Source organism: Elephas maximus, chromosome 21 (assembly GCF_024166365.1).
Source record: "Elephas maximus indicus isolate mEleMax1 chromosome 21, mEleMax1 primary haplotype, whole genome shotgun sequence".
Classification (NCBI taxonomy): Eukaryota; Metazoa; Chordata; class Mammalia; order Proboscidea; family Elephantidae; genus Elephas; species Elephas maximus.
In genome coordinates this window covers 16666549-16678797 of record NC_064839.1, presented here as the reverse complement: position 1 = coordinate 16678797, position 12249 = coordinate 16666549, and the positions used below count along the sequence as shown (strand labels likewise).

The 12249-nt window shown below is 42.2% G+C and overlaps 1 protein-coding gene across 1 annotated transcript in view; it reads right to left on the bottom strand.

Annotated features, from left to right (window-relative positions):
* The window catches only part of LOC126065078 (terminal nucleotidyltransferase 4B-like), a 72551-nt gene that overhangs the window by 28010 nt on the left and 32292 nt on the right, over positions 1-12249 (bottom strand). Inside the window, 5 exon segments of the mRNA XM_049864743.1 lie at positions 624-734; positions 1828-1948; positions 3883-3941; positions 6669-6742; positions 6745-6779. Coding sequence (XP_049720700.1) covers positions 624-734; positions 1828-1948; positions 3883-3941; positions 6669-6742; positions 6745-6779 — 400 coding nt within the window.

Sequence of the window (12249 nt, the reverse complement as noted above, 5' to 3'; positions counted from 1 at the left end):
ACTGCTGAAGAAAAAAGATGATGAATTGGTAGAAAAGATATTATACACAAGCAAGAGCAGGTAACGATTTTAGTTTAGAGGGAAAAGGTTGACAGCTGTCTTTAAGTATGTGGAGTGTTCTTAAGATGATGTTGGTAAATTCTTCCCTGTCTAGGAAGAAAACAGAACAAGTATAAATAGATTTAAATTGCATCAAGATAAAAGTAAGGAAGACTGCAGGAGCCACTTTACAGGTAGGTGATTTAGGGATTAAAATCTAGAAAAGGCTCCCAAGGGAGGTTCTTAAACCTGAATTCTTGGAGATTAAAAATGGACAGGAACCAACTGTGTGGCATGATTTCAGCCAATATCTCCTTAAGAGGAAGGATTTAGACCAGAAGATGTCTTAAAAAGCTTTATCAACCCTTCATTCTCACTGGAGATCACATTATATATTAATTACCAATTATGACAAGCAGATTCAAGGAAAATAAACTATTGCATGGGAAAGTTAGAAGCCTTTGTCGGCAGTATGCAAATAAAAATCCTTTAGTAAACTGTACTAGAACACCACCACCACAGAATGTCAGAACAAAATCACATTTCTAATGGCTCCACCATATAAACGCTACAAGTTCCCAGACCTTGGTCCTTGGGAAAGCCTTTGATGAGGCCAGCAGGTCTTCACCGTCCTATACGTTAAAGCTGGTATCAACTTTCACTTCAGGAAAAGAATCTGTGTACTTAATAGGTACCTAGAAAGAGAAGAATGGTAAAATTGAAACACTTTAACTAAATTAAATGACAAAAACTGGGATAAAAAGTTACTAGACTTGAGGTCTAGGCCTTCTCTTGAGGGCCGAGAAATCTTGAGCGCTCTGAACACTTCACACCCCAGTAAACCCGGCCTCTTACACTTTACCCACCCAGAACCCATTTATGTCAGCATTTAACCTCACCAACAGTGTCCTTTCATTCCTATTAGTTGAAGATTTTAAAATCAGGTAACAAAAACCTTTCTCAACACTGTGTACTTTGGAAAACACTGTTTCTCACTCAGTCTAAGGCACTAAATAGTTCATGTCACCAAACTGCCCGAATCTAAGTCACGCACCATCATCTATCTGCATTACTGGTCAGTTTTCCAAACAGCCAAAAAAAAGCAATCTCACAAGAGCAGATAAAGTGCAAGAATTAGCTTGAAACAAAAAACGATAGCATGAATTCTATGAGATAGTAGGAATTCTTTTTTAAAAAAATGCTCTATTTGCAACGTGCATTAGAAAACTCAGGTCAGCAAAATCTGTGTTAAGAACTGAGTCTCCAAATTAACAGCTTTTTTATAATAAACAATATTGGTGTTTTGCTATAAGAAAACCTAATATGCAAAACCCCAAACCTCTGAAACAGATCTATTTTATTTCTATAATGATTTTCCATGAAGGTTCATCAATGGTCATTCCAGGTATGGTTAAAACCTGGCTTTCTTTTCAGAATCTCAATTACACATAAATTTTCACCAACACAAAATAGAATAACAGCATCTTCTGTGTTACTATAAACTGTTTAATAGAAATACATTTTTATTTATACTGCTTTACATTTTTAAAAATCTCTGCAATGAGTGTTGTGTATGATAAAATCAAATATTCGTTTTTAAAGAAATGCATTACCAGAACAAGTTAATTTGTTACGCAAACAAAACTTACATACAAGTGCTGTGAAATCAACAAAAATGAAAGAATCATTCACTCAGAATCCAACTCTGCTCACAAAACCAAAATTTTTTTTTATAAGCTTCCTGGGTAAAGAACTAGCGACTTGAAGCTGAAACGTTGCAGAATTTACAGTTGCTCTGTCCAGAACTTTCACAGAACCCTCATCTGCAACTTTATGTTTCCAAAGAGCTTCTTCCAAGGTCCAGAGGGGCAGGTTCTCCCACGTCCCAAATACCACAAGATCGATGTCACTGAACGCAGAAGACGTGAAAGTTGTTTAAAGAAGAGCGCGTACTTGTCTGAGCTTATGTTCAGGCTTATAGGCTGCAAATTAGTGAATTAAAACCTATATCCCAGCCTGCCCAGTGAAGACTACATGTGTTGGTAATAACTGGTTTTCCAGGGGGGATGTGGGAGATGTCGATGGTAACTGCCTCTTTCTCCCAGGCAGTTCTCAGAATTCAGGCCTCAGGGAATAAATAAGAGTAAAACTCCAGAAAGTACTAGTTCATGTTTCCTTTTCATCAAGGGTTCTGAGACTAAATTTAAGATCTTCCTCTCTGAGTGAGACTGTGACTTAAAAATATTGTTGTCTGAAAAGCAAGATGCAGCATTTCTAGTATGCTACCATTTGTGTAAAAAAGGAAGAACACACACACACACTGCCTTTTACACGCACAGAATCTCGCTGGAAGGATATTTGAAAAACTGTTAACAGTGGCTTCCTCTAAAGAGAGCAACTGGGGGACAGAGGGAGCCCTGGTGGTGTAGTGGTTGAGAGCTCAGCTGCTAACCAAAAGGTCAGCAGTTCAAATCCACTAGCCACTCCTTGGAAACCCTATAGGGCAACTCTACTTTGTCCTATAGGGTCACTATGAGTCAGAATTGACTTGATGACAAGATGGGGGGGGAGGGGGATACATAGGTGGGATGATGAAATTTTTTCACTGTAATTATTTTTGTGCTTTTATAAACCTGAACTATGTGAATGTACTACCTATTCATAAAATTTAATTAAATTTTTTTAAGAAGAGTGACTCTTAGGGTTTTGCTGAAACTCAGAACCTAAACAAAGAAAAATACTAACAGAATCCAAGTTGAACATTTTATGGCTTTGGGGGCCAAGGCCAGCAGTGGGAAAAATGGAAATTGCAAGGATCTAGCCACTTCGAAACACTTAAAAAAAAAAAAAAAAGTATAGGTTAGAGTGAAGGAAAGTAAATCAAGTCACGTGACGGAATGGTTTTTCCTTCTTAAAGCAAAGACCAGGTGTTCACCTCTCAGGGAAATGTCACCATTCCTACAAGGGGATTCTCCCAGGATATGAGTCAAGGAAGCCCTCATTTGAGAAGACTCAGATCCATTGCCTCGAGTCAATTCTGACTCATAGCGACCCTACAGGACAGAGGACAACTGCCCACAGGGTTTCCAAGGCTGTAAATCTTCATGAGGGCAGAATGCCACATCTTTCTCCTGCAGAGCAGCTGGTGGGTTCAAATCGCCAAACTTTCAGTTAGCAGCCAAGCACATAACCATTGTGCCACCAGGGCTCCCATCCTTAAAAGATGAAGACCTTCCTCAGAGGAGCGTTTTGTAACCCGAATCTCTGGATCAGGATGATGGGATAGCATCTAGTAGTATGAGTTCTTTTTTTTTTTTTTTTAATTGTCCTTTAGGTGAAAGCTTACAGCTCAAGTTAATTTCTCATACAAAAATTCATACACATATGGTTTTGTGGCATCAGTTGCAATCCCCACAATGTGACAGCACCCTCCGCCTCTCAGTTCTGGGTTAACAGAGCGTCCATGGGCCATTGTTTCGAGGGTAGTGTGTGTTGTTTATAAAAAATGAGACCTCACATCACAGAGTATACCAGGTCTACAGTATAGGCAGGTATCTTACCAAGGTACTATATCACCATCCATGCTAAGGGGTAAGTTATGGAGCCGAGCAGTTCTCTGCAGGGTAGCCAGTTGTTAAGATTAGTGACTAACAGTTTCCACAGCTGCACACTCCCTTTTACATCCATCTGTATCATCCAAGTCTTGGCAAGATGGTCCGAAGCTATAGTCTGCCTCAAGGTAATTCAAATAAAATACAGGTGAACGAATTTTTGTTTCATAAGCCTGATTGTTTCTACTTTTACACATTCAACAGAAAATATACAATCCCTTGAAAGCTTCACAATTGTACCAATCTGGCAGGCAGATATAGGACGGTTTTAAAACTTCCAAATACCTGGACCTGAAAAAGAAAAGAAGTTATATCAAGGTAGCAGATGAAAGCCGCTGAACAAGGGAGAAATATGGGTTTTGCTACCCTCTAGTGGTAAAAAAAAAAAAAAAAATTTTTTTTTTTTTTTTTTTTTAGTGGTAATTCTCAGTACCACAAGAGCCTTTTTTGTCTGACATCATGCTTTCAGAGTGGGAATTCTGTGTCTCATAGGCAGACACAACAGAGTTTAAACTTTCAGGTTCAAATATGAAACATATAGACTAAAATAGAAAACTTTCAAAAGTAATATCGAGTTCACTAATGTTCCTTTATAATCCAGAGACATTCCTTTGGAACTGATTTTATCATACATCTGCCGTCTAAAACCCTCACTCATAAAATAAAATGAAACTGTGCTTTTGCCACATTACAATCACAAATCCTTAACCTTTGTTCTCTAAGCAGGAGCCTTCTCACAGGTTACTAAGTTAAGGTTAAACCAAACCAAACCCACTGCCGCCCAGTCGATTCCAACTTACAGCAACCCTGTAGAAGAGAACAGAACTGCCCCACAGGATTTCCAAGGCTGTAACCTTTACCGAAGCAGACTGCCACATCTTTCTCCTGCGAAGCAGCTGGTGGGTTTGAACCACTGACCTTTTGGTTCGCATCCGAGTGCTTTAACCTCTGCACCACCAGTATGGTAACCCCAACTAGGGGGCAACCGCTGGCCTATAGGCTGAGTCCACAGAGGACACCGGGTACTGTCATTCTACCATCATGCTGTGGCATAAAACCTGGACACATCCAATCTCTGCCGTGGAGGACAGGAGAAGGCTGGGCAGGCATGCGTGCAGATAGACAACAGACCAGGACTGGGAATTTCGCAATAACAGGAGCAATGGAAAAAGCTCAGCCTCGGCGCGAGATGGACCAGGGACTGAATCACAGCCTCGTGTTCCTCATCTCTAAAAACATGAGGATAAAATGCTCCACGTCAGAAAGATGCGGATTATTTAGATCTGGGTTTCTCAACTTCAGCACTACTGACATTGGGGCCAGATAATTTTTCGTTATGCCAGCTGCCCTGTGCATGCTTAGCAGGATCCCTGGCCTTTATCCACTAGATGCCAGGAGCACCTCCCCAGTCATGACAACCAAAAAAGTCTCCAAAAAAACCAAAACACCAAACCCACTGTCGTCAAGTCAGTTCCGACTCATAGCAACCCTACAGGACACAGTAGAACTGCCCCACAGGGTTTCCAAGGCTATAAACCTTTACAGCAGCAGATCAACAGGCCTTTTCTGCCACAGAGCGGCTGGCGGGTTCGGACCATCAACACAGCACTTAACCACTGTGCCACCAGGGCCAAATGTGCCCTGGGTGGCAAAATCACTGCCAGTTGAGAGCCACTGACTTGGGTCACATAAGAGAGGCAATGTGACATATGGTAGCTGCTCAATAAAACACTAGTGTCCTCCCCTCGTATAATACCTTACTTAAAACTTCTTTGTTTTACCAAATGGACAAAAACACTTCCTGGCTTCGCTTCGCCACCCCATGACAGAGCCTAAAGAAATGCTACATAACGTAAAGTAAAGGATTCTAATAAGTACTTCTCTGAAGGCACTAAATTTTAGAACATACCCTCAAAGAAGCCCTGAAAAGTGAAGTATTAACTTACTACCGACAACAAGGACCACAAATAAGCAAAGAGTTGTTAATTTGGGGCAGACATTTTGTTTACCGGGTGGGAGCTATACTGGGCAACAAGGAATGGTCAGAGAGAGAGAAGCAGTGGTTTCACGACAGGGGCAGAAAAGACTAACGCCTGCACTCACCCAAGAAAATAAACATCACGGGATGAAGGAAATTCCCACTTGGCATTTTCATTCCACTATAAGAAATCGATATTTGTTTAGACTAACAGATTGGAACAAAACTGTAATGAGGTTTTGATATATCACATCTCATAAAAGAACTACTACAACGAAGTTTGATTTGCCTTCTTTAATACTAATGATTCCTAAGTACAGTTATTTTTTTTCTAAATTTTATTTATTTTGTTGTTGTTGTGGAGAATATGCACAGCAAAACACACAGCAATTCACGTTTCTCCATGTACCATTTAGTGACACTGATTACATTCTTCAAGTTGTGCAACCGTTCCCACCCTCCTCTTCTGAGTTGTTCCTCCCTCATCAACATAAACTCACTGCCCCCTAAGGTTTCTATCTAATCTTTCGAGTTGCTGTTGTCAATTTGATCCCAAAAAGATGGATTTTGGTTTTAGATAATTCTTAAAAGAGCATAGTACTCAAGGCAGACATTTTTTACTAGTTAAGCTATATTATTGTTCAGTTTCAAGAAGATTTCAGGGGTCTTTTTGGTTTAAGGTTTAAAGATTAATTCGGGGCAATAGTTTCAAGGGTTCATCCACCCTTTGTGGCTCCAGAAAGTCCAGAGTTCATGAGAATTTCAAATTCCGTTCTGTATTTTCTCAGTATAGTTCATTTTTAGGAGTTGCTTTTTAGCACTGCAAAAAAAAAAAGTTTGTTATTCGAGTCAATGAAAATGATTAGAGAGCCCAAATTCCAAAGGCTGCAGAAAACTGTTCATCTTTGAAAGTTAACTAACCGTGAGTCTCCAGATGCACGTCCACCTGCATGTGAAGACTCTGAACAAGACGTTGGGGCTCCTCTCCCACCCCGTGGACAGAGTGTGACTGAGCAGCCAGCTCCCAGGCAGGTACTCACGACAACACTGGGCCGGAGCTCCTTGATCACACTCTCCGTCCTGTTCATCACCTCCATTCGCACCTTCTCCTCCTCGGTCTCGGAGACACGTACTCATAAAAATCACTGATTCTTCATGCAGGCTGAAGAAAAAGGAGGACAAGTTACTAACATAAGCAGGACTGATGTAATGAGAAATCACCATCTTAAATAACCTAATTTAATTGTCTTGTAACTCGGCTGATGACTTTATAGTCATAGACTGTTACCCTAATTTTAATGTCACAACTCATGCTAATCTAAAATGAGAACATACAGAATGAATCAAAAAGCAGAAATAATTAAATCAAATAAGAAATTCTAAGGTGACTTACTGGAGGCATATTAGGAGCCTTGGCAGTGTTTATCAGTGTCTGCGATCCATTCCTTACAGTGAGCAAAACAGTCTTTCGAAATGTTTCTTCCGTGAATTAAGTGTCTAGTGAACACGTCAGCCAGTGAACATCAGCAGTCTTGGAAAGAATGGCTGGCAGACAAAGCTCCGTGAAGGAGGTGGAGGCTTCCAGGAGACCATGAGGTCGAAGGCACACAGGAACAGCCAGCGACTTGCACATCTCTGGCAGAGGAGGAAGGAGAAGCATCGGAGAGGAAGGCGAGCACCAGTGGCCAGGCTTCGAAGGACAGGCTGAGAAGTTCAGACTTCACCTGTGAAAACAGGGAGCTGTTTAAATGTTTCTGAGAGGGACTAGGGAAAGCCTGGCTTAGAAAATGCAGCATTTTTAGAAGCTTAATCTGGCACCTGTGTAAACAATGGATCGGCAAGGAGACAAGACTGGATGCAGGGAGAACAGCTCATAATGACTGCCTTATAGAGGGACTAGATAAAGACCTAGACAAGGATGGTGCAGGAAAGGAACAGGCTTCAGAAATGACATGCGCGCACACACATACACACATGCACAGGTTAGGCCACACAGCCTGACAAGCTGTGTCTTATATGGGATCAAATCGACAACAGCAACTCAAAAGATTAGATAGGAACCTTAGGGGGCAGTGAGTTTATGTTAATGAGGAAGAAACAACTCAGAAAAGGAGGGTGAGAATGGTTGCACAACTTTGGACACGTTATCAGGAGGGACCGGTCCCTGGAGAAGGACATCACACTTGGTAGAGTGTCAGTGAAAAAGAGGAAGCCCCTCAGCAAAAATGACTGACACAGTGGCTGGAACTATGGGCTCAAACATGGCAATGATTATGAGGATGGCTAAGGACTGAGCAGTGTTTCATTCTGTTGTACATAGGGTCAGCGAAAAAGAGGAAGACCCTCAATGAGATGGATTGACACAGTGGCTGCAACAACGGGGTCAAACATAGCAATGATCGTGAGGATGGTGCAGGACCAGGCAATGCTTCCTTCCGTTGTAGCTAGGGTTGCTATGAGTCAGAACCAACCCTACGGCACCTAACAACAACAACAAATACATCTATGTAGTCTACCTTGTGTGTGTGTGTAGATACATGTATATATATATGTTAATTACCATTGTATATTTTTACGACAAGGAAAAATATTCATTAAAATTCACACTTAAAAGAAGAAAGACTCAAATTACTCTAATAGTCTTGTCTTGCAAACCAAAAGGTTACACAGCTTACAATTCTGAGCTGAGAACCTGGGCAATTCTAAAAAAAGAACTTGGTGCTCGAGCTGTGGGCAGCATTGACATTTGAGAACCAGAGAGCCCCCAAACCCAGGCCCATACACACGACACAATGTTTTGGAAAGTGAGTGCATGCCCGAAGCAATGTGCGTAGTGAGTTTCTGTTAGCATCTGACTCATCCTTCCTAAGAATTTATATACTTGGATGTGAGTACATTTGCCAGACAAATTTCTGGAAGAATACATAAGATCCTGTTGGCAGTGGTTTACTCTGGAGAGTAAGACTGATGCTGGGGGTGGCAGGGATTTATACCCTCTCGTACAGCTTGCTTTTTTCCAAATGCACGTAGATAACAAGAGCCATGAGTACAAGCAAGCCCTGGGGCGGTCACAGTGCATTTGAGTGACATCTTCAGGAGCCTCCAGAATTCAGGTTTCACTAAGAAACCATCACACGCATCCATGTTCCTGTATTAGTTCAACTGCCAGCTAGACACCCCTACCTAGATATCACCTTGAACTCAACAAGCCAGGCCAAAATGAAACTCCTTCACTTTCCTCCCAAATCTCTTCCTTGTATTTTCCACCCTGAGTTACTGCTTCCCCAAAAGGAATCTTCAGAGTGCCCCCTGGCTAATGGGTCTCCAAATCCTGTCCACTCTTTCTGTACGTGTCTTCCGAACCACACCCTGCCTTGCCTCATAGTGCAAGGCCTTTGACCTCTCAGTAGGACGCTGCAGTTATCTCCAGACTGGCCTGCTGCAGGCAGCTCTCCCTTCCTGGGCCATTTTACATGTCACCAGGGTCCCCTTCCTCCACCTGTTAGTGTCACTTCCAAACTCCTCATGAGAGCCCTACCAACCTTTCCTGTCTCACTTCTGATCCTCTTCTCCCACAGAACCGCTGCCCAAACATGCCACCCCTTTTCAGAAATCATGCCCTTGCACATGCGAGCCTGACTCAGGCTTCAAGAGCTCAATATCACCTCCTCTGTAAGGTTCCCAAGCCGAATCACTTCAGACCTCCTCAGTGCTCCTGGACCACTCCTGTCCTACCTCTTGCAGAGCAGGTAGACATAGGGAAGCACCTGCGTGCAGGCCTTCCCCCTCAGCACGGACTCTCCAGCAGGAAGAAGCCTGTCTGACTCAGCTTGGGACCCCCAGACTCCTACCTCAGGCCCGGTACTCAGCACAGAGAACCCTTCTTTAGGAAGGGACCCTCCGTTCACAGGAGTACATCTACCCACCTCCAAGCCCACAGGGTCATAAAAGGAGATTGCCTTCCTTAACCTGAGCTCTGCACCAGGATCCAAGGAAACGGACTCTCACACATGGTGCCTGAGAGCTGACAGAACAGAAAGGAGGGCAACCGGGCCCAAGAACTGTGGGCTGGAGATGCCCTGTGACCAGGCAATTCCAGTTCTCAGATAGCAGCCTAAGGAAACAAGTCAGCCTGGGCGTAAAGACATGGCTGTAAGAAAATACCTACAATAAATATGAAACTTCTTTAAAGGCCAAGGTTTATAAGTATTTCATGAATCAAATACCCTATCAGCTTCTTTATATTTAAAGTCAGCACCGTGTGTCTAACTTCCTACCTCACTGATAAGGGTTCAGTGAGATCACTTGAAAAGTAGGAAGATCCCCAGCACCAGAGCTGAAAGGAAAAGGCCCTCTCCTACCTCTGTTTGTCCATAGACAGGGAAACTCATTCACACCCCAAATAATAATTCTTACTATAGTTAAGATAAAAAAGAAAACAAGAGCAAGAGAAAATACAGACCAAGATGTACAATTATTTAAAAGGAAGAAGAAAGAGCCCACACAGCTTACTTTGGCAAACGTTGCAGGATTTGAGGTGGCTGCTCACAGGAAGGAACGCCTGTCTATTCGCCGTGCTACCTCCACGGCCGAGACACTGGGAGTGAAGGTACAGAGGGTGGGAACGTGTATGTGTCCTAGATTACGACATTTCCATTTTCTTCTTCTTTTAAACCGTGCTCAAACTTGCTTTCCTAGAAACTAGAGCATTCTTTTTAAATCCCATCACCTGCTGCTGTTCAGTTTCTGGACTAGAGTTTTATCAGGCCAGTGTTTCAGAAGGATAGTTTTTCATTTGATTTCCTCTTTGCCACTTCCCTCTTTTACTGCTGGGAAAACAGAGGATGAAAACCACCTGACTTCTCCCCTCAAGCCTCTAACTTTTGCCACCCAACCCCGCCACTACGTTCAAACAATTATAAGGTAAAGGAAATGAGAGAAAAAAGGAAGAAGACTATTACCGAAGGGCTGCTTTATCTAACTGTAGTCCCTAATTCTTTCTGCATCCACCAAAAATTCTCTACTTCCCCACCACTCAGTAGATCTACCCAAATCTGGGTGAAGTTGGGAAGCCTAAAGAGGAATGGCTGGTAGTAGTCCCCAACTGGGATCAAATAGCCCAAACCAGAAGCTTAGTTAGTGAATTTACTTCCCAAATATCTGTCGTTGTTATTGGTTGCTGTGGAGTAGGGTCTGACCCAAACTGACCCCATGTGTGCAAAGTAGAGCTGCTCCATAGGGTTTCCAAGGCAGTGACCTTTTGGAAGCAGATTGCCAGGCCTGTCTTCTGAGGCACCTCTGGGTGGGTTTGAACTGCCAACGTTTTGGCTGGTAGTTGAGGTTTGCATTACACAGTGACTCTCTTCTTTATCTACCAGGGCCGAATGCCAATAAGAATTGTTCTTCCTACAGAAATTTGTTATATTCTCAAATACAAAAATGGAATATGGAGGTGTTGAACTCATACAAGTCTAATACCAAAACAATTAATTAATTATTAGTTTATTTTTGGTGGAAGGGCTGGTGTTTAAGAGCAAAGAGGCACTGCTCTTAAATACACAACCACTTGTAACAGCTTTTCCTGTGTTTGAGTACTGTTAAAAGCAGCACAGACTAACCCAGGTGTTATGGATTAAACTGTGTCCCCCAAAAATGTGTGTCAACTTGGCTAATCCATGATTCCCAGTGTTGTGTGATTGTTCACCATTTTGTCATCTGATGCGATTTTCCTGTGTGTTGTAAATCCTACCTCTATGATGTTAATGAGGTGGGATTAGTGGCAGTTATGTTAATGAGGCAGGACTCAGTCTACAAGATTAGGTTGTGTCTTAAATCAGTCTCTTTTCAGATATAAAAGAGGGAAGTGAGCAGGAGACTTGGGAACCTCATACCACCAAGGAACAAGAGCTAGGAGAAGAGTGTGCCCTTTGGACCTGGAGTCCCTGGGCTAAGAAGCTCCTTGACCAGGGAAGATTGATGACAAGGACCTTCCTGCAGACCTGACAGAGAAAGAAAGCCTTCCGCAGGGGCTGGCACCCTGAATTTGGACAGTAAATTTCTCTTTGTTAAAATCATCCACTTGTATTTTTGTTATAGCAGCAGTAGATGACTAAGATACCAGGGGTAGCTCACTTTCAGGGACATCGACATACAAAAATCCAGATATCCAAAACACACTGGGGGTGATTATTTGCTTACTGCCCAGCCCAGGCCCAGTGCTGTCGAGTCGATTCTCTTACTAACTTACATTAAATAGGGCAAGCTTCCAATTTATATTTTAAATAATGTAACTATTAATAGTGATTACCTTGGGTAATGGAACTGGGGACAAGGCTAACTTGGAGAAAGGCTTTCACAATTTAGTTTTATTCTGTGCTAATGAGATTTTTGGGGTAAGGGTTGGCATTATTTACATAATTTTTAAAAGCTTAAGGGAAAAAATGGACTCGGAAAGATCCCATTTACACCTACACCAAAAACATGATGTATGTAGGTTTATTTTACGAGATCCCATAAGTTTTCAAAGTTAACAAAAAGTAAACTCTGAAGGAAAAGTATAATTTTACAGCTGTTTGGAAAAGCACACAGAAAAAAAAAAACCCTAAAAATCACCTATATCCC